The following is a 24,533-nucleotide window of genomic DNA, read 5'->3' as shown; positions in this document are numbered from 1 at the left end:
GCCTGGCTCCCGTAGGAGTCCTGACGGAGTCCTCCTTGAGGTCGGGGTCGTGGACGGAGCTCGGCTCCCGTAGGAGTCCTGGCGGAGCCCTCCTTGAGGTCGGGGTCGTGGACGGAGCTCGGCTCCCGTAGGAGTCCTGGCGGAGTCCTGCAATCAAAGTCAGGTGCGGAGTCCGGCTCCCGTAGGAGTTCGGACAAAGCTTACCGGTAGTTGAAGTCAGGTGCGGAGTCCGGCTCCCGTAGAAGTCCTGGCGGAGCTTACCGGTAGTTGAAGTTGGCGACAGAGCTCGGCTCCCGTAGGAGTCCGGGCGGAGTCCTCCTGCAATCAAAGTCAGGTGCCGAGTCCGGCTCCTGTAGGAGTCCGGACAAAGCTTACCGATAGTTGAAGTCAGGTGCGGAGTCCGGCTCCCGTAGGAGTCCTGGCGGAGCTTACCGGTAGTTGAAGTTGGCGACGGAGCTCGGCTCCCGTAGGAGTCCGGGCGGAGTCCTCCTGCAATCAAAGTCAGGTGCGGAGTCCGGCTCCCGTAGGAGTCCGGACGAAGCTTACCGGTAGTTGAAGTCAGGTGCGGAGTCCGGCTCCCGTAGGAGTCCGGACGAAGCTTACTGGTAGTTGAAGTTGACGACGGAGCCCGGCTCCCGTAGGAGTCCGGGCGGAGTCCTCCTGCAATCAAAGTCAGGTGCGGAGTCCGGCTCCCGTAGGAGTCCGGACGAAGCTTACCGGTAGTTGAAGTCAGGTGCGGAGTCCGGCTCCCGTAGGAGTCCGGACGAAGCTTACCGGTAGTTGAAGTCAGGTGCGGAGTCCGGCTCCCGTAGGAGTCCGAACGAAGCTTACCGGTAGTTGAAGTTGGCGATGGAGCCCGGCTCCCGTAGGAGTCCGGGCGGAGTTGTTCTATAGTCGATGTTGGCGACGGAGCCCGGCTCCCGTAGGAGTCCGGGCGGAGTTGTCTTCTTGCTGAGAACTTCGGCTGAGGATATTTTATATCCAACAAACATAAAAATGGATGGTCTTTATTATACCAATGTGCTTATATGATAAAGCATTTAAGTTGAGAATTCACTTTATTGTTCATGTTCTATATATATAAAAACATATATAGAAAAAAAATTAATATATTTTAGTGCTTAGACAGTAACAAATGCAGTCTTGTATCAATTTAGTTATTCACTTTGCACCCACTTGATCTATACATTAGCAATCATCCAAGCATACGGGTTTTGGTTTGTGAATATTTTAGGTGGCCTATAGATTATATTCAACAGGATGGGTCTTCAATTTAAATACTTTATTCTTGATTTTGAACTTGAGAGTAGTTACCCTTTCCTTTTGGAGGAGCAAAATCCATCTCTTTTATATTTATTTTTCTGTATAGTCATTTCTTCGAGCAAAATGGTAAAAAATAACACCATGGTTTCAAAGTTAAAACATATATGAAGAGAAAAAAAAAGAAGTAAGAAATAAAATAAAACGAAAGATAGGAAAATCAAAGTTACAAGAAGCCATGTAAAGAAGCTCAGGCCAATCCCTGCATAAATTAAGCAAGTATAAACCAAATTGAAAAGCTCAATCGGTCATGTTGTCACCTCATGTCTATTATTGTTTGCTTTAACTAGTTCGGGTGGAGTTGATTTCACAAGGTTTGAAAATTACTAAGTTAACAATCCAATTAATTAGCTCAATTTTGTATTCATAAAAAATTAAAATTTTAAGAAAGTTAAATGTGCAAAGACAACTTGCACTTTGTTATTATTAATATTCCGATTAAATGTTCTTTTCTGCATCTGTTAGCTCTAACATAGAACTTTTAGTAGACCGTGAATGATGTGATCAGTGGAGTAATATTTTATGGGACCCAATTGTACATGCAAGCCGTGGGTCAGGGTCAAGGCAGGAGTGCTGCCCAAGTGACGGCCTTGGTGTTGCTAAACACTCGAATCATCGCCAGCTACCAGACCGTAGAAGAGATGACGAAAACTAACGCCAAATCCCGGTGGGGGAACCAGTTTGGCTTCCTCCATGTCTCCATCCCAATGTGTAAGAACGCCGACAAGGCCGATCCGCTCTACTTCATCCGAAAAGCGAGGAAGATCATCAAGGCAAAACGAAGCTCGCTTGCTGTCTATCTCACCGGCAGATTGCTCGAGATGCTAAGAAAACTCAAAGGCCCAGAGGTATGACTTACCGTTACAAAATTCTTCAATAAATTGGTGCATTAATGTGGTAAAAATATTTGCCAATTTTGGCAATTTCTTTCCAAAAATAATGGTTACACCAATCCAAGTACAAAAAACTGTTGAACATGTAGGAAAAATATGAAGAAGTAGATTTTGTAGAGAAACTTAATATTGGCTGCAGAGGAGATGATTATATGCATAGGACTCAAGACTATTTATAAACATTATGAGATGTAGGATATTAAATTAAAAAACAAAATTCCAAAAGACATTGAAACACTCTAGGCATCACACATAAATTAGTACACTTCGAAGAATTCTAAGAGACACTTGGATTTGACTTTTGGACTTCTAGAATATTCAGAATTTTCTCTTATATTTCTGCAAATTCATCATATTCCAATACTCCTCCATGATGAATTTGCTGGTGACTCCAAGTAAAGATCTTAGAACTTTAAATCTCTTTCTTGGTAGGGACTTTGTAGATATATCAGCAAGTTGGTTCTTAGACTTGCAATAGACAATCTCAACTTCTATAGAAGACTCCACTTTCTGAATAAAATGATACTTGACTTTCATATGCTTCGTTCTTCCATGACAAATAAGATTCTTGGCAATTGTAATGGCTGATTGTCACATTGTATTTTAGTATCCTCTACTTGTTGTATGCCTATATCTGCTAAAATTTTTCTTAGCCAAATAGCTTGATTCACAGCACCAGCAGCAACTATATATTCAGCTTCAGCTGTAGATTGAGCTACTGTTTCTTACTTCTTAGAGTTTTATAAAAACACTCCCGATTCCAGTGAAAAAACATATCCTGAAGTACTTTTCATGTCATCAATATATCCAGTCCAGTCACTATCGGTGTATCCAATTAAACATACTGCATCACTAGCTTTAAAGAAAATTCTATAATCTAAGGATTCGCTTAGGTACCTTAATATCCATTTTGTTGCTTCAAAATATGCTTGACTAGGTGATTGCATAAATTTAGATAATAAACTTGCTGGAAACATTAAGTCTGGTCTAGTAGAAGTTAGGTAGAGTAGACTACCTACCATACTTCGGTATACCTTCTCTTTTGCTTTCTTTTCTCCATCATTTTTGGATAGCTTTTCATTAGCCTCTAATGGTGTAGCAGTTGCTTTACATTGTCCCATGTTGAACTTCTTCAATAAATCTTCTGCATATTTCTTTTAGGAAATAAAAATTTTCTTCTCAGATTGAGAAATTTCTATGTCAAGAAAATAATTCATGACTCCAAGATCTGTCATCTTAAAAATTTTCATCACATCATCTTTGAATGTTTGGATCTTTTCCTGATCACCTCCTGTGATAAGTAGATCATCAACATATAGAGATAAAATTATGATTCCAAAATGATCATCAATCTTCACATAGAGTGTAGGTTCACTTTGACTTCTTTGAAAGCCTTACCATGCTCTTAGTGCTTGTTTAAGCCCATACGGAGCTTTCTTTAACTTATAAACATGATCTTCTTGTCCTTTAACTTCAAGCCCCTGTGGCTGTTCAACATAGATTTTTTCTTGTAAAATGCCATTCAAGAAGGCTGATTTTACATCTAATAAATAAATCTTCATTTCTTTTGAGCAGCAAGAGCCAATAAACATCTAATTATGTCATATCTTGCCACAGGAGCAAATGTCTCACTGTAATCAACACCATATTGTTGAGTATGGCCTTTGGCAACTAGCCTAGCTTTATGCTTGTGAATAGACCCGTCAAGGTTGAACTTGATCTTATATATCCATTTGACTCCAATAACTTGCTTGTGCTCAGGCCTCGAAGTAAGCTTCCAAGCTTTATTTTTCTGTATCATGTTGATCTCCTCCATCATTACAGACCTCCATTTTTCAACTTTTGAAGCCTCCTCAAAACTTTCTGGTTCAATAAGAGCCATATTGCACCTTTCATAAATCTCTGTTAGAGATTTAGTCTTCAAGACTAGAGCCTCTGGAGATGAATCAAAATCTAAATTGACTGATTCATGAGAAGTAGAGATATTATGAGAAATTGAGGTCTCTTTTTCAACCCCATTTGAATTTTTGACTCTTCCCAATTCCAAGATGCATTCTCATCCACTTCTACATCTCTGCTAATAACTATTTTTTCAGTCTACAGATTAAAAATCCTACAGCCTTTGGATTGAAGACTATAGCCAAGAAAGATGCCTTTCTCTGATTTTTCTTGCAATTTATCTCTTCTTGCATCTGGAACATGCATATAGCATAAAGATCCAAATATTCTTATATGCTTTGCTGATGGTTTAGAGCTATTCCATACTTCAATTGGAGTCTTTGCTTCTACAGCTCTTGTTGATAACCTGTTAAACAGGTAGACAATAGTGTTGACAGCCTCTATCCAAAACTTTTTAGGCAGATTCTTATCAGATAACATATATCGAGCCATCTCCATAACAATTCTATTTTTTCTCACTTACTCCATTTTATTGAGGAGTATAACTAATAGTAAGTTGATGCTTCTAACCTTCCTCATTGCAGAAATTGTCAAACTCTAAGGATGTGTACTCCTTGCCTTGATCAGATCTCAAGGTTTTGATCTTCAAACCAGTTTGGTTCTCCACCAAAGCTATCAAGTTCTTGAAGATGTTAAAAACTGCTAACTTTTGCTTCATGAAATACATCCAAGTCATTCTTGAATGGTCATCTCAATGAAAATAATAAAATACTTGTTCTGGCTCAAAGAAGGAGTTGACATGAGTCTATAAACATCTGTGTGAATTAGCTCTAATTCCTCCTTGGCTCTCCATGAACTACTTGATAGCAAAGACTGTCTATGTTGTTTTCCCATACGACATGCTTCACATAAGCCTTCACAATCAGAAATTTTTGGCAAGTCTCTCACCATATTATAAGATGCAAGAAATTTTAGTGACATCATATTGTAGTGGCCATATCTCTTATGCCAAAACCAAGATAAATTTCTTGACTTCTGAAAGAATAAACATCATGATTCCAACTGAAAGAGAAGCTATTATCTTGCATAGAAATCATAGATATCTCAATGCCATTAGGATCAAAAATAGTGCAGGAGTTATTTTTGAAAACTAGAAAATAGCCTTTTTGTGCCATCTGTCCAATACTTAGAAGATTTTGATCTAAATTTAGAACTAAAAATACATCTTGCATGTACCTGATCCCTTTGTTAGTCTACACTATGATGATACCTTTGCCTTCAGATCGTAGAATGGCCTTATTTCCCATCTTCACAGTAGGCTTGAATAAAGTATCTAATTTATAGAAGATTGCAGAATTATTAGTCATATGGTTTGTACATCCACTATCAATATACCATGTCTTTTGGCTTTTTTGTTTTGTTGTTGTTGAAGTAGCCATGAACAAATGCTCCTTTTGAGACTCCACACCATCAGAATAGTTTGCTTGAATCTTTTCTGAATCTTCATTTGATCTATGTTTGGCTTTACAATCCTTTTGGACATGGCAAATTTTTTGCAATATCTACATTGTGCCTTCCCTTTGTAAAAGCAATTTTCTTCTTTATGGTTGGTTTTTTTACAGATGCCACATGGTGAAAGCTTTCCTTTCTTCTCTTGATTGGACAGTCTCCCCGAATTTTTAGATTCTTTGTTAGATCCTTTGAATTTTCTTTCACCTTTTGATGAGTAGCCATACTTTTGTCTTGATTGGAAAGCAGATTCAGTTGCTTTATGTGCTCTTGAGCCACGTCTTTGCTCATATGCTTGGAGAGGACCTAATAATTCATGAAGAGTCAATTTTGACAAATCATGAAATTCTTCTATGGCAGTAACTTTAGACTCAAACTTATCAACGAGACTGATAAGAGTCTTCTCAACTAGCTTTTGTTCTTTGATCTCCTCTCTATAGAGCCATAACTGGTTCACAAGTTCAAGAAGCCTAGAAGAATAATCTTTGATGGATTCTGATTTCTTCGTCTTCGAATTCTCGAACTCCCTCTTAAGCATTTGAAGCCTTATGGTCTTGTCCTTTTCAGAACCTTGAAACTCAGTTTGAAGAATCTCCTATGCTTGCTTTGCAGATATTGCAATTGCAGTGAAGCCATCTTCAACAATGTCCTACAAATCATATGCTAATAGATAAGACTTCATCTTGACAGGCCATACATCATAGCCTTCTCCCGAAAATGTAGGTGGTAGTGGAAGTGAAAAACTAGAAGAAGCCATACTTCTTCTATGACGGTAAACAAGTAACTCTTGGTTTTGTATCTTGAAGGAATGGTGTAGCAAAGGCTATCAAGAATTGACAAAAGCTCTGATACCACTGTTGAACATGTAGGAAAAATATTAAGAAGTATATTTTGTAGAGAAACTTAATATTGACTGCAAATGAGATGATTACATGCATAGGACTCAAGACTATTTATAGACATGATGAGATGTAGGACATTAAATTAAAAAACAGAGTTTTAAAAGACATTGAAGCACTCTAGGCATCACACATAAATTCTAAGAGTCACTTAGAAGAATTCTAAGAGACACACGTGGACTTGACTTTTTGACTTCTAGAATATCTAGAATTTTCTCTTATATTTCTGTAAATTCATGATATTCTAATGAAAATAGTCTTGTTGGTGTTCAAAAATAGTAGTTGGACATGACTCATGTAAATTTTTTTTTTTTTTTGAAGTATTAGTTAATCTAAAACAAAACTAGCTAATTTTGGTTCATGTTACCTAGTAGTTGGCAAGTAAGAAGCAAAACAGAAATGCATTATACATGACAGCTTACCTGATCTCTAAGAAGCATTGTTGTTTGCTGCTTCTATGCAGTAACTGCATGCATTTTTCGATCATTTAGGATGTCAAGACAAAACCATCTGTTTTTAATCACTCGTATCATCTGTTCTTTCGATATCGACGTCAAAAAACTGGTTAGATGTTTAGGATGCAAGTCAATATTGGACCACCATTTTTTTTTTTTTGGAGGAGAACGGGAGGATTATCCACCCAGTAATGTCGCTAGAAGATATTAAGTAATGTTGGACCACTTAAAGTATAATAATGAATTAAGATGATACAAAACATAGAGATACTACCAAATGTTAGGTCAGAGGGCACAGTTCGTTGAAGACATGGAGAGGAAGCTCTTTTTTCTTTTTCTTTTCCTTTTTTTTTTTTTTTAAGTGTATGGGTATCTACCATCATTCATCCTCTCCATTATTCAAATCCCTCAGTATTGTGAGAGCTAGTTTTGGTCCGCCTAAGGAGCCCAACCTTCGGCCCAGGTAGAATGGTGCAGTTAGAACCTCTCTTGAGTCTTAAAAGAAAAAAAAAATCAAAATGAAAAAAAGAAAAAACATATTGATGTGCTAGACCGGATGAGTGATGGAGGCATGGGCATGATATAGATCATGACATGCTTCTTCCATATCATCATAACATTGAAAGATTAATTATTTTGAATATTTATTTCTTTAATACGAAAAACTTTTGGAAAAAAAAAATACAAATAATGATTTGAAGTGATCAGATGTAAATTATTTTGTCCTGCTCATTAATGCTCTTTTTAGGTCAGGGGGATGTTTCTTTCTTGATCTATTAACATATTGGATAATCCTTCTGCATGTATTGTGTAATTTTACTATAAATTGCTTTGGTTTTTCTCCAATAGCTCATGAATTATTTTTATTGAATTGATAGACATTTTTCATATTATTTTTGTTCTAACTTCGATGAAGGAAGAAAGTAACATGAATTATAACAACTATTTGTTGGAGCCTTTTTTTTGGGAAATAGCAACAGATAATGGAAAGAAAAAACCCACTATGTGTTTTTGCATGTATAACCCTCATCATCATTTTGTGCTCAAATGCATGACAGTGATTTAGATATTCAATTTGTTAATTATGCCAAACTTTGTTTTCTTTACTAATGTGTTTGCTTTCTTTTACTCATCAATGCTCCTTTCAGATGAATGTGAGTTGTCTTTCTCAATTTACTAATGTATTGGATAATCCTTTATACATTTATGTAATTTTAATATAAATTGCTTTGGTTTTTCCCCAATAGCTCATCAAGATTCATTAGAACTCTCTTTATTAAATTAACAATATTTCTGTATACAGTTCACATCCAACTCTCATAATCATTTTATACTCAAATGCAGCAGTTAACAGCAACTTAGTTGTAGGTAACTCATAGGTCAAGCCTTAGAGATGTTTCACCACTTTTCACCTAGCAAAAGATTAAAAATATGAAAATTTTGACCCTCCAAACAATCTTAAAAATTTACCCTTATTTTGGTTAAAGAAACTACAACAGTAGCAAACTCTGCAGCACAACCGGCAAACATAGTCCATCTAAATTGAAGATTGACTAAAGTTACAACATTCACTAGAGTAACCATCAACTGATTTTGCCAAATTTACGTATAAAGCATGAGCAAATATGCAACAAACACATTGTTCCACTGCATGACTGGATGCAGGGGCTTTAAGGTCTATGCTCGAGCATGTCGTCAGTAATGCTAATACAAGTGCGTAACTAAATGTTAACAAGAGTCACACATGTATCTCAAGCTCAACATGTACGTACTGCACTTGACCTCATAGTGAAAGCGAGTCCATATTGTTGCTCGGCAGCAAAATATAGCACCAAGCCATTCTCGATCAATGGGCTATGTCGACCATCAGCTTTCCCCCAAAACTCAAGACATGCCGATATATGTTGGTGCTACAACCAAGTGGCACCCATCCGGATATGAGAAACAACTCGAACTTTCATCCCGTACATTCTTGTAATCCTTTGTTCCAATAAAATTTGGGTGGTAGTTCTCCGCTACTTCCCTTTTTATCAAAAAAAAAAAAAAAAGTGAAACAAATCGAACTAGTAGCTGGAATCTAATCATGATATTGACTTGCTTTCTATGAGAATATGATTGCACCAACTAATGCAGTGTCTCTTTTGTTTTCCTTAGGCTGCTGCTTTGTACATACATACAACACTAAGGAAAACAACCATGACGATCTCGAACTTGACCGGACCAATTGAGCAAATGATCATTGCTGGACATCCAGTTAGGAGTTTCCATTTTATGGTAGTCGGAGTCCCACAGGTAATTAATAATCACAAGAGTTCAATGTTATGTTAATGAATCATTTGTTATCAGCTTCTTGGTTCTCATGGCTAGTGATTGGAACTCACGAACTTGCTTGTAGAGCCTTACCATATCTGTCATAAGCTACGCGGGCAAGTTGAAGGTGGCTATGGGAGGAGAGAGAGGCTTCATAGATTCGGAGCTTCTGATCTTAAACCTGAAGAAGTCGTTTGAGAGGATCTTTGAAGCAGCAATGGGCAAGAGAACTTAAACAGGCTTTTCTACAGATAGAACAGATCTTTACAATTGCCGCATCGAGATTAATTAATGGTTGCTTGATTCTTCAATCACTGATGAGATGATTAAACAGAATTGTGCAGAAAGAAATAAGCATCAAGGCTGATTCCTGGTGTAACACCCTACATTTTAACACCCAGAAACTTTCCTGTGCGCGGATCTTGATATGTCAATGAACGGCAGATGTGTGACCGTGACAATTTATTTTTGATTCCAACATTATATCTCCAGTTGGATGGTTGTAAAATGCACAGTGCAACACGAATATTCGATCTACCCTGAACAATAATTTATCGTTCTCAATTCTGAGTTCAAAGAAAAAGCTCATCCTAGTGCCTGTTAGGATATTGAGATTTCTCTGTCACAAATCTCGATGCACTGATGATCATGTGCACAAATCTGAATGTGATATTGCAATCTAGAGTGCCTAGATTTGCCCAGGAGGATGAACCGAGTACCCAGCCAGCGGGCCTACCGGACTTTTATGAGGTAATATTTTGAACGCATCTACCTACTACCATACGAAAGAAAGGGTGGTAGAGCACCAATGCCATGATTAAATTGTATTTAGATTATTCTTTGGGATGGACCACTCAAGATTTAAGTATTTATAGAAACTCCAGTAGGTACGTAAATGAGTGTGACCACTAAAAACAAGTCTAAATTTTTCCCACCGTGAGCCCTAATTCTATTCATCTCCATGCTTCCACCACCTCTCGCATGCGGTACACATGCAAAGATATGTTCACAAGAATTCTGAAGCTACTACGAGGCCTACTTTTTTTTATTACGATTCAAAATTATATTTCCCTTTGGTGTGCCAAAAAAATTCTTAGCATGATATTCTACATAGAAAGACAGAAATATTATTACAGTGTTCAGTCTCAAAACATAAAACTTACATCAAATAAGGAGATTCAATGTTGTTGTGACCAACGTCAAATGACATCTAAAATGATGCAAGTTTAAAATAAAAAACCATCCGGAAAAGGTGTAGATCCTTTATTACCTGAGGCTATAGGAGCTTCCTGCCTGTAGGTGAATCCGCCAGAATAAATTGATGAGGCCCATCAATTTATTCGGCTATAGGAGCTTCCTGCCTGTAGATCCTTTGCTGGAGTTGCCTAGGATGGTATGCTCGGATGATTTACACATCACCCATCTCAGAGATGGATGTCTATCACCCATCTCTCAACTCAAACCATCTTTTGGCAACTCCAGCATGGCATCGCTATCTAGCATACTTATAAGAGATGGGTAATCATAACCATCCATTTCCAGAATATATAGGCCGGTGATGAATTATCCAAGTATGCATCATTCTTTGTGATGCAGAAGACGTTCCGCAAAAGATCTGAATTTGTTAGAAAATGGTAGCTGCGATCACACCGTCCACCCACTTTTGCTGATTAAAAAATTTTAATAAAGATGACAGGTCCTTTTATGCCAAAGCAAGTCATTGGTCATATGATTCCATGGAACACACCCAATACGAAATAAAAAAAACTAACCAATAAGAAACAAAATAAATATTTACGTTACTAATAGCTCACAGAACTCCATGAGCCATACCTCTACACTTATCATTATTGTTAATATTATCCATAAAAATTGATACAATGCATGACAATCGATGAAATATAAATTTTTTTATTAATTTATTATAAATTTAACACAATACCATCATTACAACGAATATCTTTTTTTCAAAACCTTCATATGCTATACCACCTGGTCCACCTACGAAAGAAACAACTAGAGACGAGCAGCTTATTGGACACAACTTTTATTCCACCTCCCCAGCCTCAGTTCGACCCGTGCATCTGCATCATCTCTGTACTTCAGAAAAGTGCAGCACAGCAAACTCGGTGCATAACAACACCATGCAGTCAAGCATGCCCGCACGTCCCGTACTCACACCTAACCTCAGGCTTACACACCTTCCCACGCTCCCCGCAGTTAGCAACGTCGAAGGCCACCGCGGTGCACTTCCCATTGCAGCAGAGCTGTCCAGAACTTGCACTTATTGCCGCAGAGCCCGCAATTATTGCGATCGCCGAGCCCGTAGCGGCAGTGGTTCTTGCAGCAATAGCGGAGCTGGTTGCCGTCCTTGGCCTCCGTCCCCGAGCATATGTTGTTGGTGGCTGGATCACATTGGTCTCCTCTCTTCACATTCTCGGTAAGGAACGGGCTTCCGGACCGGGAGCTGAGGCTGAGGAAGTGGGCCATCATCGCGCTAGCGTAGCCATCCGCCATGGTGGGCACAATAAGGCATTGTACAACGATCATAATGATCAGCAAGATCAAGAGAATAGAGGCGGTGGGTCTTCGACAAGAGAGGTTTCGGGCCGTGGCCATGAATTCTCTCCTCTCTTATCTTTCGCCTTCTTCTCTTCTACAATCTCAGCTCCTCTCTTTTTCCCTATATATAAGAGGGTGGGCTTAGAGGTGTTAAGTGGACATTGAAAGAGAAGGGTGACGGGTTAACAAACCATGCATGAACTCGCATTCCTTTTGTGCAAGCTCTTTATCATACGGCTAGCTCTTTCGTCTGTAACTTTTTGCTTAACTAGTTAGGTGGAGTTGATGTATAACGAGGTCCGGAAACTTGCCAATTTATGTTGATCAAAAAAAAAAAAAAAAAAAAACTTGTTAATTTATTTTAACCATATTCCACCTACCAGCATGAATTTTGTTTGCATCAAATTTTTTCAGAAACATACATGTGCGAAGGCAATTAGAACGTTTAAATTATTAATTAATAATCAGCTTCGATGTTCTTTACCCTGTACGTGCTGGGTTCAGTTCTAATTTACAGTTTTCTCCCGATTTTTAGCGGTACCGTGAATGATGTGATTATAATTGGAGTAATATTTTGTGCGACCCAACGATACACGCAAGCCATGGGACGTCAAGATCAATTGGGGGTGCTCAAGGCTCGAATCGTTGCCAGCTACCGAACCATACAAGAGATGACTCGACCTTACACTGAGTCCCGAAGGGGTGGAACCAATTTGGCTTCCTCCATGTCTTGATCCCCATGGCTATGAACGCCGACAAGGCCGACCGGCTCTACCTTATCCCGATGGCAAGGAAGATCACCAAGGCAACACTAGGCTCGCTTTCTGCCTCTCTCAAAGACAGTTTGCTCGAGATACTAAGAAAACTCTTAAGGCCTAGAGGTATGACCAACCATTACAAAATTCTTCTTAGATTGATCCATCAATGTGGTAAAAGAACTTGTCGATTTTGTATTCCTGTCGAACTAGCTTTAATCCCAACTTGCTTTGGCAATATTTTTAAAGTAATAATGATTTCACCAACCAAGTGCTAAAAAGAAAATGTCGTGTCACAGATATAGTAGTTAGACGTGCAGCGAGCCCAATAAGTTCAGCCCAACTCATGTCAAGAATTGGTCAATCTCTGTAGCTGGTAGTTGCGAAGAAAAAGGAAAACCAACCATATATTTGATGTGGCTAGGGATGTTGGAACAATTAACCACTTTTTTATCTCCCATGTTGTCCGATCGTTTGTATTTGTTATCAAACAAATGGCTAGATGTTAGGGATCTAAATCAATGTTGGGCCATTTGAAGGCTGTCATTGACTATATGATATGAAACTTAGAGATACCACCCAACTCTAGTTCGAATGTACCACCAAATCGTTAGATGTCAAGGATCCAAGTCCATGTTGGGTCACTTTAACCACTGACTATATGATGATATGAAACATAGAAATACCACTGAACTTTACTATGAAAGCTATCAGAAAAATCTAGTTCGGATAGTCTCACTGAACTTTTGTTCTGATGGTTCAATCCCTTGCCATTAGAAGAGACGAGGTGGCAAATTATATCCTATACCTGTGTACCATGTAGGCATGTACCACACCATTTGTCCCGTCTCCTTCCCATAGGCCCCATTCATCATGCACACCACTCCATGATTGGCCCATAGGAGGAAAACGAGGTGATTGGCATGGTGCATAGCAATATTGGTGCACGTGGTTTCAACAACAATTTAGTGATGAATGGATTATGGATCAAGTTCTTAAAAGTGATGTTTCAACCAATTGTATGGATGGTTGTGGGCATCTTTCAACATTTTTTGCCTAGTAAAAATTAAAAACATATTTTTTTTGGGCACTTCAAACTAACTCTTTCTAATTACTACTAAACTTTAGTTTGGATAGTATTATTCCTTACCACTTAAGGCAAATGTTTTCAATTTCAAAGGTGTTAATTTTCCTTTCAGATCGGCCCTGTTTCTCAATGTCTCAATTTCATAAGTGTTAGGTTTGATTTACCTAGACCTGAAGATTTGATTTTTGGCATAGGTGAAAGAGAGTGTGGGTATGGTGTAGAAGTGTATGTAGTTAGAACCCGGCTCTCATCATTCTGAAAAAGGCCACGGATCCTCTACGATACCGCAATGCACCGCATGGTGCATTGCATCATGTGCGCCATTTATTGCAAGATAGATGGCTGCACGTGATCATGCACGCATGTATACGCGGTTGCGCGCACTGTCTATCATGCGATGGATGGTACGAGCAGTGCACTGCACCGTGCGGTGCACTGTAGAGGATCCGCACACATGTTGAAAAAATTGTAAAAGAGAAAAAAGAGAAAGAACTTCGGAATTTACCCTAACTTTGGTTACAAAATCTCAAAAGGAAGCACCACAAATCATAAACATAGTACATGTAAATTGAAGTTAACTAAAATTACAACATCCATTAGAGTAACAAATATTTAAATCTATTATAAGCACTCAGTGCATATAATTTTTTGCAATTTTGGCTAATTTTAAGAATCATTATAACCAATAATACCAAAACATATAACACCGGCCAGAGTCATATGTTCTGTATTGGCCATCAACTTTGCCTTTGAAACACATTATATGGGCTTACATATATGGTGATATAGGCAAGTGGCAATCTTCCAAGATGAGAAGAAATGAAATGGTATATAGAACTTAATTAGATTATTGCAATTTTCTTTAGAATATGGTTGCACCAACTAAGGCCGACTTAAATTTCCCACCAACCTGAGTCCTAGTTCCATTCATCTCCAAGCCTCCACCTCCTTTAATGGGCGATGTGTTTTGTGTGTGTAAGCCTCCACCTTCTTTAATGGACGATGTGTTTTGTGTGTGTCTATATATATATACATTCAAAAATTAAAATTTATTAAATTATTTTAAAGTAGATATGTCCGTGAGAATCAGAAAATAAAAGATCTAACGATTGAGAAGGAAAATAAGCATGAGTAGCAACAAATGATATCATCCAATCCACAGCATTGTTAGTTTTCTTAAAATCATGTTTAGCTTCAAAAGACTAGGGAGATAAGGAAAGATATAGTTCATGATAATTCTTATACTAATTTTGGACCAACCATTTTTGTTGCTTGACATATTACCCATTTGTGTACAGACGTCAGCATGTTGTAATTTCTTCAGTATCTTTAATATCTTTTTTTTGATAAAAAGGACAGCAGCAGCGGAGAACTACCTTCCAACTGTTATTAGAAGAAAGGGTTATAAGAATGTATAAAATGAAAGATAACTAAAGAACAGAAACAAAAAAATATAGCAAAAAGGTTGGATTTTCAACTCTCATCGGTTACAGACCCACATCCCAACATTGTAATTTCTTCAGTATTCAATGTCAAAATGTAAAACGATCAAATGAGGGGATTCAATATTGTTTGACGACAAGTCCAAATTACATCTAGCTAAATGGGGCAATCTTTTTGAAAAGAAATATAGTAAAAACTATTTAGAAAGAGGGAATATATCCTGCATCACGCCTGTGGCCATGTATAGGAACTTTTTACCTTTGAGTGCATAGCACAAGAAGAAATTGATACAAGGCTCCTGCGCCTTTAGTGAAAGGAATCTACGAACTACTTGGCATGACGAGCGACAGGAAGTGATTGATGCTTTATACAACTTTAATGTGCATTGCATTGATCCTGCAAGGAGAAGCAATCCCTTCCTACCATGTTACATGCTCCGCTGTGTAAATTTTTTTTTTTTTTTTTTTGCCTGTTTTTGGTTACAAAGTTTGAGCCTGGTAGCATTATTGGTACATACTACAAATCTAGAATAGAGTCTTGGAAATGCTGCCTCAACTACGTCTAAGCTACTGTCTGCCTTAACTTTTGTCTAGGATGCTTTGTAGTAAACGTAGAGGGACACCACCGAAAAGGTGAGCTATGAGGAAATTCGGGGCATTAGCCATGCCTTCGCACCTATAATTTTTTTTCTTTTTTCTTTTTGAGGTTAAAATTCCTTCGCACTAATAAATTATTGTTGCTCAAAAAAGAGGCAACATGTTTACAAAACTCTCGTATACCATCCCACCATTTGGAAAGAAATAATGCTAGATCTTACCAAAAAAAAAAAAAATAATAATGCTAGAGACTCAACCAGGTTTATCAGACACAGAATTTCCATTCATCCCAACCCCAACCCTATCAGTGTACTTGTATGATCTCTATATTTAGAAGTCGCTACCAAGTAGTCAAGCAAACCCGCAGCTCCCATACACCTAACCCAAGGGACGCATACCTTCCCACACTTGCCGCAGTTATCAACGTCGTAGGCCACCGCGGTGCACTTCCCACCACAGCAGAGCTGCCCAAACTTGCACTTGTTGCCGCAGAGCCCGGAGTTATATACTGCGATCGCTGAGGACGTTGCGGCAATGGTTCTTGCAGCAATAGAGGAGTTGGGTGCCGTCCTTGGCCTCCGTCCCCGAGCAAATGCTGTTGGTCGCCGGATCACATTGGTCTCCTTTCTTCACATTCTGGGCAAGTAACCGGCTCCCAGGCCGGGAGTTGAGGCTGAGGAAGTGGTCCATCATCACCCATCATCACGCTGCCATAGCCATGCTCCATGGCTGATGCAATGTGGCATTGCACGATGATGGAAACGATCACGATCGATAGAGTGGAGGCCGCTGATATTGTTGGAGGAGATAGGCTTATGGTGGCCATTCTCTCCTCTCTTAACTCTCGCCTTCTCTTGTCCACTCTCACGTCTTCTTCTCTTGAAGTGGGGTGGGCTTTGGGAGTTTAGGTGGATATTAATTTGAAAGGAAAAAGCTGGACTTTGAATATTCACGGGTTACACCATAAGCTCACATTCCTTTGTCTCGGCTCTTTAATTGCACTGCCATTTCTTTTATTTCACTAACGCGGCTCGATTAACAGATAGCACATGATTTGCTTGCATCGGTTTCTTCTTACCAGGCTGAGGTTTCCTACTTCAATGACCTTGGTACAATATTGGATCTTTCTGGGACAGCCCGTCGGTGGTGCTTAGAATCTGCTTATTTGGTGTCTCTCGTGCAGCCGGGCCTTTTTTTAGTATTTAGTGGGTTACAAGTCAAAATATAAGCACTTAATTGTGAGCTATCTAAGTTGTTAATTTCTCTCGTATGTCAATAGATCCTGTTGCCACAAAACTCCAAGAAGATACTGATATAGTTGAAGCTGGACAATGATGGAGATCCGCAATGCCAAAAAGTATCTATAAAGAAAAGTCTACACTTGTTGGGATGTTTTAACGGGAGATCCTCCAATGTTTGAGTTAGCTGAAGTTTTGAAAGTAGTGGAGGAAAAATAACAATAACATTACAGTTAGGAGAGTAGAGAGAAAGCTCTAAAGTATTTAACTATTCTCGCTTTCTCATCTTAGGGGTTCTTCGTATTTCTTATATTTGGAGGTTAAGTCCATACGCCGTTAGCTGGAATTCGTGAGTTTGTTAGGCTTATTTCTGTAAATTGTTTGGTGACGTTCTAGGCTTTTATTACGGGAGAAATATTTTCATCTTCTTTGAATTGAGATTATTAGTAGTAGATGTCAAATGCAGACTTCTTCTGTTGGACTAGCCGATTCAATAGTCTTGATTTCACAGCTGGTGTGATCTCACCATATCATCTTGGATGCATCTTGCAAAAGAATTGATCCTAATTGCCTAGTCTTTTCCGCAACAAGTCCTATATTTAAATTTTATTAGTGAAATAGTCTTATTTGAAGATGGTTGGGCATGATTTGGTACGGAATTTAGAATCCATTTGAGTTTTCTTCTTTAATGGCAAGAGTTCTTTTTGTAACATGAATTTGAAAGTTCTATTATTAAAGGACGTTACTTATTACTATCCAAAAAAAAAAAAAAAATTCTTATTAATTCAAAATGTGAGAATTGATCAGAAAAACTTGAGAATGAGGAGAGTTGATAGGATTTAGTGTTGTATTGCTGGGTATTATTATACCCAATGTAAAGATTAAGAACAAATAAAAACTCCAACTTGGCCATAGCGATTAATCTCTTACCAAAATGTGATGGATAAAGGGTTTAGATATTGCTGAATCATTAACTTTAGATTTTAATAGAATAGTTTCATGTTGATGGTGCCTTTGCTATATACTTAAGGAACTACTTTTGTTCCTATTCATTTTCTTCCACTGCGCCTTCTCAATTATACTCGTTTTGTTTTTATGTTTCTAGTTACCAATATCCATATGATTTTCTAAAAAGAAGTGCTGAATCTGAAAATTAAAAAAGAAGAGACAAACTCAGTTACAACGAACTCAAACATGTGAAGTTTTTTCTTGTTATCTTCATTTGTCCTCAAAGACTAGGGACAGAACCTTACACTTGGTTTCGAGATAGAAGCTTATTAATTATCATGGACTACACTGTTCCATAATTTGAGTTTATAAATATTCTATTTGAAGCCCACAGGTTCGGACCTCATGCCTGAAATCGCTAAATACACGCAACTCGACCGGGTTCATAAAGTCGAAGTCCAAATTTGTGTCCGAATTAGGCTATAAAGGTCTCCCATTTAAACGTTCCGATATCCGAATGCTGACCTTTCTGTACTGGAACGTGGGTTCTATAATTTATTTGGTTTGTATCTTTTGACTTCTAAAATTCATCCAGGGTCTTTCCTAGGAATCTCCTACGAACTGCAGTTTGACATTCATAAGTTACGTCAGGTCGACTACAGTATGATAGTATCATGACATAACAATGAACGTAGTAAAATGTGTGTTTTGACTATGAAGAAGGAAAATTGAGGTAGAAAATGGCGATATGGAACTTGGCGGTGATTATTTTATTTTAGATGTTGCAACGCAAATAGCAGTACAATTGATGATTTTTTGATTCCTCTCATGAATCCATGACGCATGGATTAGAAAGTGAGAGCATGAAGGTTTCAATAGATAAGAAAGAACAGTGGTCTTTGATGCCATTTCAAGATCCTATCCAAAAGTTCGAGCATTTAAATGGATGGGCCTAACAGTTTACAAGCACCATTGGAGTCAACATATCCGATAAGGGACTATTATTTCTCAACAAGATAATGATGATGGAAAAAATTTAAATAATTACATGGAATGGGAGTTAGGGGACCAAGCGACCTCACTACACTTTAAACTTAAATTGTCATAGGCATGAATTAGATTTGAATTGAGAGATAATATGGTCCAATACACTCCAATCCATGGGACAAGGTAGAAACATACTGCAACAACAAATGGAATGCTTCAATGCAATATATGGTATGATTAAAGAGAAATAGAGTGAAAATATGTCCCAATTCCTGAAAGGAGCAGAAATGGCTCCTTATGGCAATAGCCATAGCTCAACATGTACATGCCACTATGCCAGGGAGTTGAACATAACATAGCCCGTAAGCATTAGTGGGGCCAGGCAAAGAGGATAACAACCTTAGAGGCATTATAGTTTTTCGTCGAAATTAAGATAAAATATTTATGTCTTATGAATTTGCTTGATTTGTGTCCACAAATCTTTGAAGGGTTTTGCAACTATGTTTTATATGGTTTTCTATGAAGATCATAGTCATTACTCAACCTTTCCTTAATGCATCAAGTGCAATTAAAAAACTTGAACTTGCATCAATTCAAATATGAAACATTACATTCTGTCCATGCTCCCTTGATGATCATTGCGCGCATAAACTTCAAATCCGACACGGTCATGAGATGCATACCTGTCCCTTTCATGCCAAACAGACCAGTCTCATTTTTAGATGCATAAAAGTTCCAATTGGTGCGTTTAATTTACCTTTTGTAATTTTCATCTAAAATACTTCATTCACGCGTAGATGTTTCGCTAGACACGAGCACCTCCAATAGTGCGTTGCGTTATGAGTAGACCCACTCAAGCTTCTAACGCTCATGGCGTCCCTTCGCTGCATTACCTATTTACCTTCCTACCAAATAAATAAATAAATAAATAAATAAAAAACTGTACCAAAAATTAAAACCTACCGTACATCTTACGCGATATCGTCCAAGAGAAGCGCACCGGTTGAACGGTTCCTGATCAATGTAAAACATGTATTCTCTCAAGAGCCTTGGCAAACGGCCATAAAAGCCCCCAACCTCCCTTCGCCGGTGGCTTCATCCTCTATTTAAACCCCACCCTGCATCTCGCGCGCTCTCAGCTTTGAGAGCGGCCGAAGGCCACGAAGAGGAAGACCAGGAGAAGAGCGAAGGCAAGAAGGGCACGGGGCACCAGGCGGTTCTTGGAGGCGATGAAGCAGCAGGCGGACGTGTACGGCCAGCGCGGCAGATCATCTCCACATCGAAGTGCTAGTTTCCCCTTTCACCCTCGCCTACGACGTCGCTGCCTCCCCTCCCCGCGGCTTCGGCATCCCTGAGCTCGCCTCTCCTTCGCCGCCATCTTCGTACGCTGCGTCTTTCTTTTCTTGATCAGAAACCGCCTTCCTTTTTTGAGTTCTTGATCGGAGATTCCGGTTCTTTTCAGTTCCTGATCGATTTTTTTTAGTTTTTTTAAAATAGAAGCTCTGGAAAGCCCTAGTTGTACAATATCTCTGAGGTCTTGATCGTACATAATTGGGTTTTTGGAGTTCCTGATCAGAAACAATTTCGTTCTTTGAGTTCCTGATTGGAGATTGTATTGATCGGAGATTTTCGTTCCTTTGATACTTGAAAAATACTGTTGTATAATATCTTTGAGTTTTTGACAAGTAGTTACGTCCTTTGAGTTCTTGAACAGAAGTATTTATTGTTCTTTTAATTCTCGGAAACCTTAATTATAATATATGTTAGTTCTTGATTAGAAATTACGGCAATTTGACCAGTTGATCGGAGAAATTACATTCTTTGCGTTCTTAACTGGAGAATGCGTTTTTTTTCCTGAGTTCTTAGAAAAATCCTGATTTTTGTACTTTGTCTCCCAAGACATACACACACAAACACACACAAAGCAAATGATAGTCGTTTCTTTTACGAGTTGGGTTGCAGGTGGTAGCAACTATTGGAACCTACGAATATTCCCTTGGAGTTTGGAAAGAAGGTGATCTGCCAGAGATAATGCTTTGTTTGGCTTTCTTGTTGATGCTTTGTCTTGTTTCCGGTATATCTTTTTGTTGCAGTTCTTTCTGTCATGATTGTATTTGTGGTATTTAGGGACCAGTATTTTCTTGATTTCCTTGCAACTTTATGTATGGCTTGTAGGTATTCCATAGACATTTGATGCTTGTGGCACCGTCCCTCTTTTAAGATTCTATTTTTTTTTAAAAAAATATACATCAAAAAGGGGACTTGTGCACTGGAAGACAAAAGGAAATAGTTGAATGTAAGCGCTCATTACTAGAGAGAGAAAGTTGTACGATTTTATACTTCAGTTACATAGAAAAGTTTGATAAGCTTAGCTTGGTTTTGAAGATGCAGCAGAAGGTGCATTTAAATTGTTTGTGTTAAGACAGAATAGATTTGGTAACTTGTGCTCATGTGAATGTTGCCTTTTTGACTAGCTTCAGGTTAAGAAAGCCTCAATATCATTTACTTAGTTATATATATATGTATTCAGATACAATAATAAATTCTCTTAAACTTAAGGAGAGTGATATGAATATGTGCTTCCCAAATCTTAACAACATGCTCAGGGTTCATCAGTGCTCAGCTTTTAACAATTTCCTCTCTGTTTTTGTTCATGCAATTATTTGAGTAATTCAGAATTATTCATGCAATAATTGTCTTCCTCAAATAATACTACCGAGAAAGTTGTATTCTACTATGCATTGATATTGATATTCTCATGATTCATCAAGCCATGTGGACTCCAACTTGGACTAAATTTCCTAATCCAAAAGTATAAATCATGCAAACTAAAACTGCCATAATGTAGTGCACGTATGCTTGTTCATGCTTCAGTAGTCATTTCCAATAACTTTTTAAGGTGCTGGAAGTGTAATTCTTCCTTTTTTTGACCTTAACTGTAAAAGTAATGAGCAACCAGTTCCATTTGTGATAATAAATCAGAATGGACTTGTGCTTATAAATATGAAATACATTCTGTGGAGTTACACATGGAGTTGTCTTATAATTTTCCAGGAATTCTTGAACATGCAACGGTTGGCAAGCATTACGATGCACCATGTGCAAGGGTGCAGAGAAGGTGCACTATCAACTGAAAATTATGGCCCAAAAAGGTAGAGTCATGTCGATAATTGAAGTTTTCTTTTCTTGTCTTTTTTTCCAGCAATGGTATGGAGCTTTATCTGAAAAAGAAAGATTTTGTATAAAATTCCTGTATACATTTCTGACGGTTGGGAAATAACTATTGTTTCACGAACTTTTCCGTATATCAATTTGAGGAACTACAGGCAAATATCCAAATCTGCAGATTTAAATAATTTATAGTGATGTTCTGCACCCAGTACATATTTTGTTCGTCTCAGCATCATATCAGCATTTTGCAACAGGTGTGATTCCATCAACTCTTCTAGTATGACATTGGTCATCTGTCTTCATAAGCAACAATTGTTTTAAAAACTGGAAACTGACGTAAAGGTTTTAGGGGGAGTGCTCTTTTATGAAGGTGATATATAACATGAAAAGAAAATTCCTACTGTCAATAACTCAACCCTAGAGGTCTATTTCTTGAGGATGAGTCCACCCAATGACCTCCCAGTGCACCAAGCCCAAGTCATTAGACAACACTCTATCTCTACTCTGTACTTGTTGACTAGATCATGATAGAACCATGCCCTTCTATAGTTTCACCTCTTTGTCAAAACCTTACATATTTCTTTCCTTGTAAATGACAGCCAATTAGAACAAAGAAAAAAGTTCTATACCATTTTCTTGTTGTTAGTACTTACTCTTTTCCAAGCTAGGCTGGTCATTGCAGATTGTGGGTTTTCTTGTCTGGTACCAAAACAATTCCTACTCCACATCCATTATATACTTCTGTCTTGTAAAAGAATTTGAAAATTGTTATCAAGTTCTCACCAAACAATGCATCTCATTGATTTTCAAATTCTGTTTCATAGGTCACTTTGGACTAAGATCTTCTGATCAAGCAATACTTTGGATTTTTTGTACCTTGCAATGGAAATTCAGTTTTCCATCCCCACATTGGAGGCCACTGAAGGTCTAAAAGTATCCTTACCTTATAGGTGCTTCTACACCAATCTGTCACATCCTTGCTCCTATAATGCAACTCAAATGTATATGTCCCTCTCAGTCATCTGGAGAAGTACTTAAAATAGAAACTGCAAATAGACAAAGCGATACACTTAACTCTCTAAAGTATCACCATTTCTTCTATTTACAACCAATTCTAAGCTTCTCCTAGCCCCTTCTGCTCAACTTAACATTGCCAGGTCAGAGTCCTAGCATAATCTTCTTTGTAAAGTCTATCCATATTCAACCTTCTTCATAAGCTGACATTATCCTTGCATGCATTTCCTAACCTTCAAAGTCACCTTTCAGTTAACTCAATTTCAATTGCTTAACTCTTCTGATTCCCTCCTCCCTTGTTTGCTATAATCTGATTTGAATTCTCTAAGTTGTAACTTTTATTATTCTCCATACTACTCCTTGGTGGAAGTTTTCCTACTAGGAATATAGACAAGTATTAGTTAAATGGGGGAGTGTCTTCTGCCATTGTAAATGAGTTCGCTATTATGTTGACAATCTTGTTATGAATCCTCTCCTAATTGGGTTGAAAAAATATGAAAAATAAACAATTAAATAATCATGGTAAGCAGTAGAAATTCATCCTAATCTGTGACATGAAAAAAAGCATCTAGGAACTGTTGCATATTTATAAGTAGATGTGAACAAATTTTGAGGATAACATGAGACAGAACTTAATTTGATGTTTAAAGTCATTAGTGTGTCCATAGGTGACGATGGAGGTAATATCTTGAGGGAGAACTTGAAAGAGAACTTCATTTTCTCATAAACCTTTGTCAGTTTTCTTAGAATGTAGCATCCCTAGCTGATCTTCAGGGCAAACAAACTTTTATTTATTATGAGATATATTATTATTTAATTTCTTCTTTCTTCCATAATCCATTATGTTACTTGTCGTAGCCTGTAGGTTTAACTCCAGTATAGTTTGTGCAGTGTTTTTTTGCCTCTTTTATCCTTTAAAATGGTAGCTGAGCAAATCAGATACAAAGAAGCTGAGATTGGATGGCAGTTTAGGATAAAAGACAGCATGATCTTTTTTGTTCTGGTCTTGGACTGCTCTTATAGAATGCGTCTTTTTCCATTATGGTATTGTCTAGTAAGACAAGCATCTAGTGTGCTTTATATTACACAAAAGCATGCATGTCAATTTGTGTTTCAGGTGGCTAGGCATCATGGTTACCATCTCAGCCAAGATATTGGTTTTTAACAGTACAGTAAGATGTATGTAGTAAATCCTCTCTTGTTATCTTGGATATGAACTGTTGTATTTCCACATATTAGCTGATTAAATAATCTCACCTGAGATTTTCAATCAATCAATTATATCTTGTTGCTTTCTTAATATTTATGCTCGACAAACATTAATGTTAAATTTAAAATGGTTATTTCCACTTCTACTGTATTGGCTGATATTTCAGTATCTTGATTGTTATATATCTCTCAAGATATCGAGTTTCTTAGTTTTTGTAACCAATGATAAACCAATATC

The 24,533-nt window shown here is 37.9% G+C and overlaps 1 protein-coding gene, 1 long non-coding RNA gene and 2 pseudogenes across 5 annotated transcripts in view; 1 reads left to right on the top strand and 3 right to left on the bottom strand.

Annotated features, from left to right (window-relative positions):
• The window catches only part of LOC140856633 (uncharacterized), a 111,161-nt gene that overhangs the window by 70,192 nt on the left and 16,436 nt on the right, over positions 1-24,533 (bottom strand). The window lies entirely within an intron of this gene.
• On the top strand, positions 1,763-9,659 carry LOC140856147 (wax ester synthase/diacylglycerol acyltransferase 9-like). Its single transcript, XM_073253311.1, has 3 exons — positions 1,763-2,168; positions 9,130-9,267; positions 9,371-9,659. Exons 1-3 carry the CDS (start codon positions 1,860-1,862, stop codon positions 9,518-9,520), a joined length of 597 nt encoding a protein of 198 aa, XP_073109412.1. The 5' UTR covers positions 1,763-1,859; the 3' UTR covers positions 9,521-9,659.
• LOC109505665 (uncharacterized) lies at positions 11,436-11,904 on the bottom strand (annotated as a pseudogene).
• On the bottom strand, positions 16,080-16,554 carry LOC140856146 (uncharacterized; annotated as a pseudogene).

The sequence above is a fragment of the Elaeis guineensis genome, chromosome 3 (assembly GCF_000442705.2).
Source record: "Elaeis guineensis isolate ETL-2024a chromosome 3, EG11, whole genome shotgun sequence".
In the NCBI taxonomy this organism is placed as follows: Eukaryota; Viridiplantae; Streptophyta; class Magnoliopsida; order Arecales; family Arecaceae; genus Elaeis; species Elaeis guineensis.
Note: the sequence above shows the minus strand (reverse complement) of the source record. Positions and strands in the feature narration are given on the sequence as shown.

Coding starts and splice junctions, on each gene's coding strand:
- LOC140856147 (XM_073253311.1), top strand. CDS start 1,860: ATGCAAGCCGTGGGTCAGGGTCAAGGCAGGAGTGCTGCCCAAGTGACG. Junction 2,169..9,129: donor GAAAACTCAAAGGCCCAGAG/GTATGACTTACC, acceptor TGTTTTCCTTAG/GCTGCTGCTTTGTACATACA. Junction 9,268..9,370: donor TGGTAGTCGGAGTCCCACAG/GTAATTAATAAT, acceptor ACTTGCTTGTAG/AGCCTTACCATATCTGTCAT.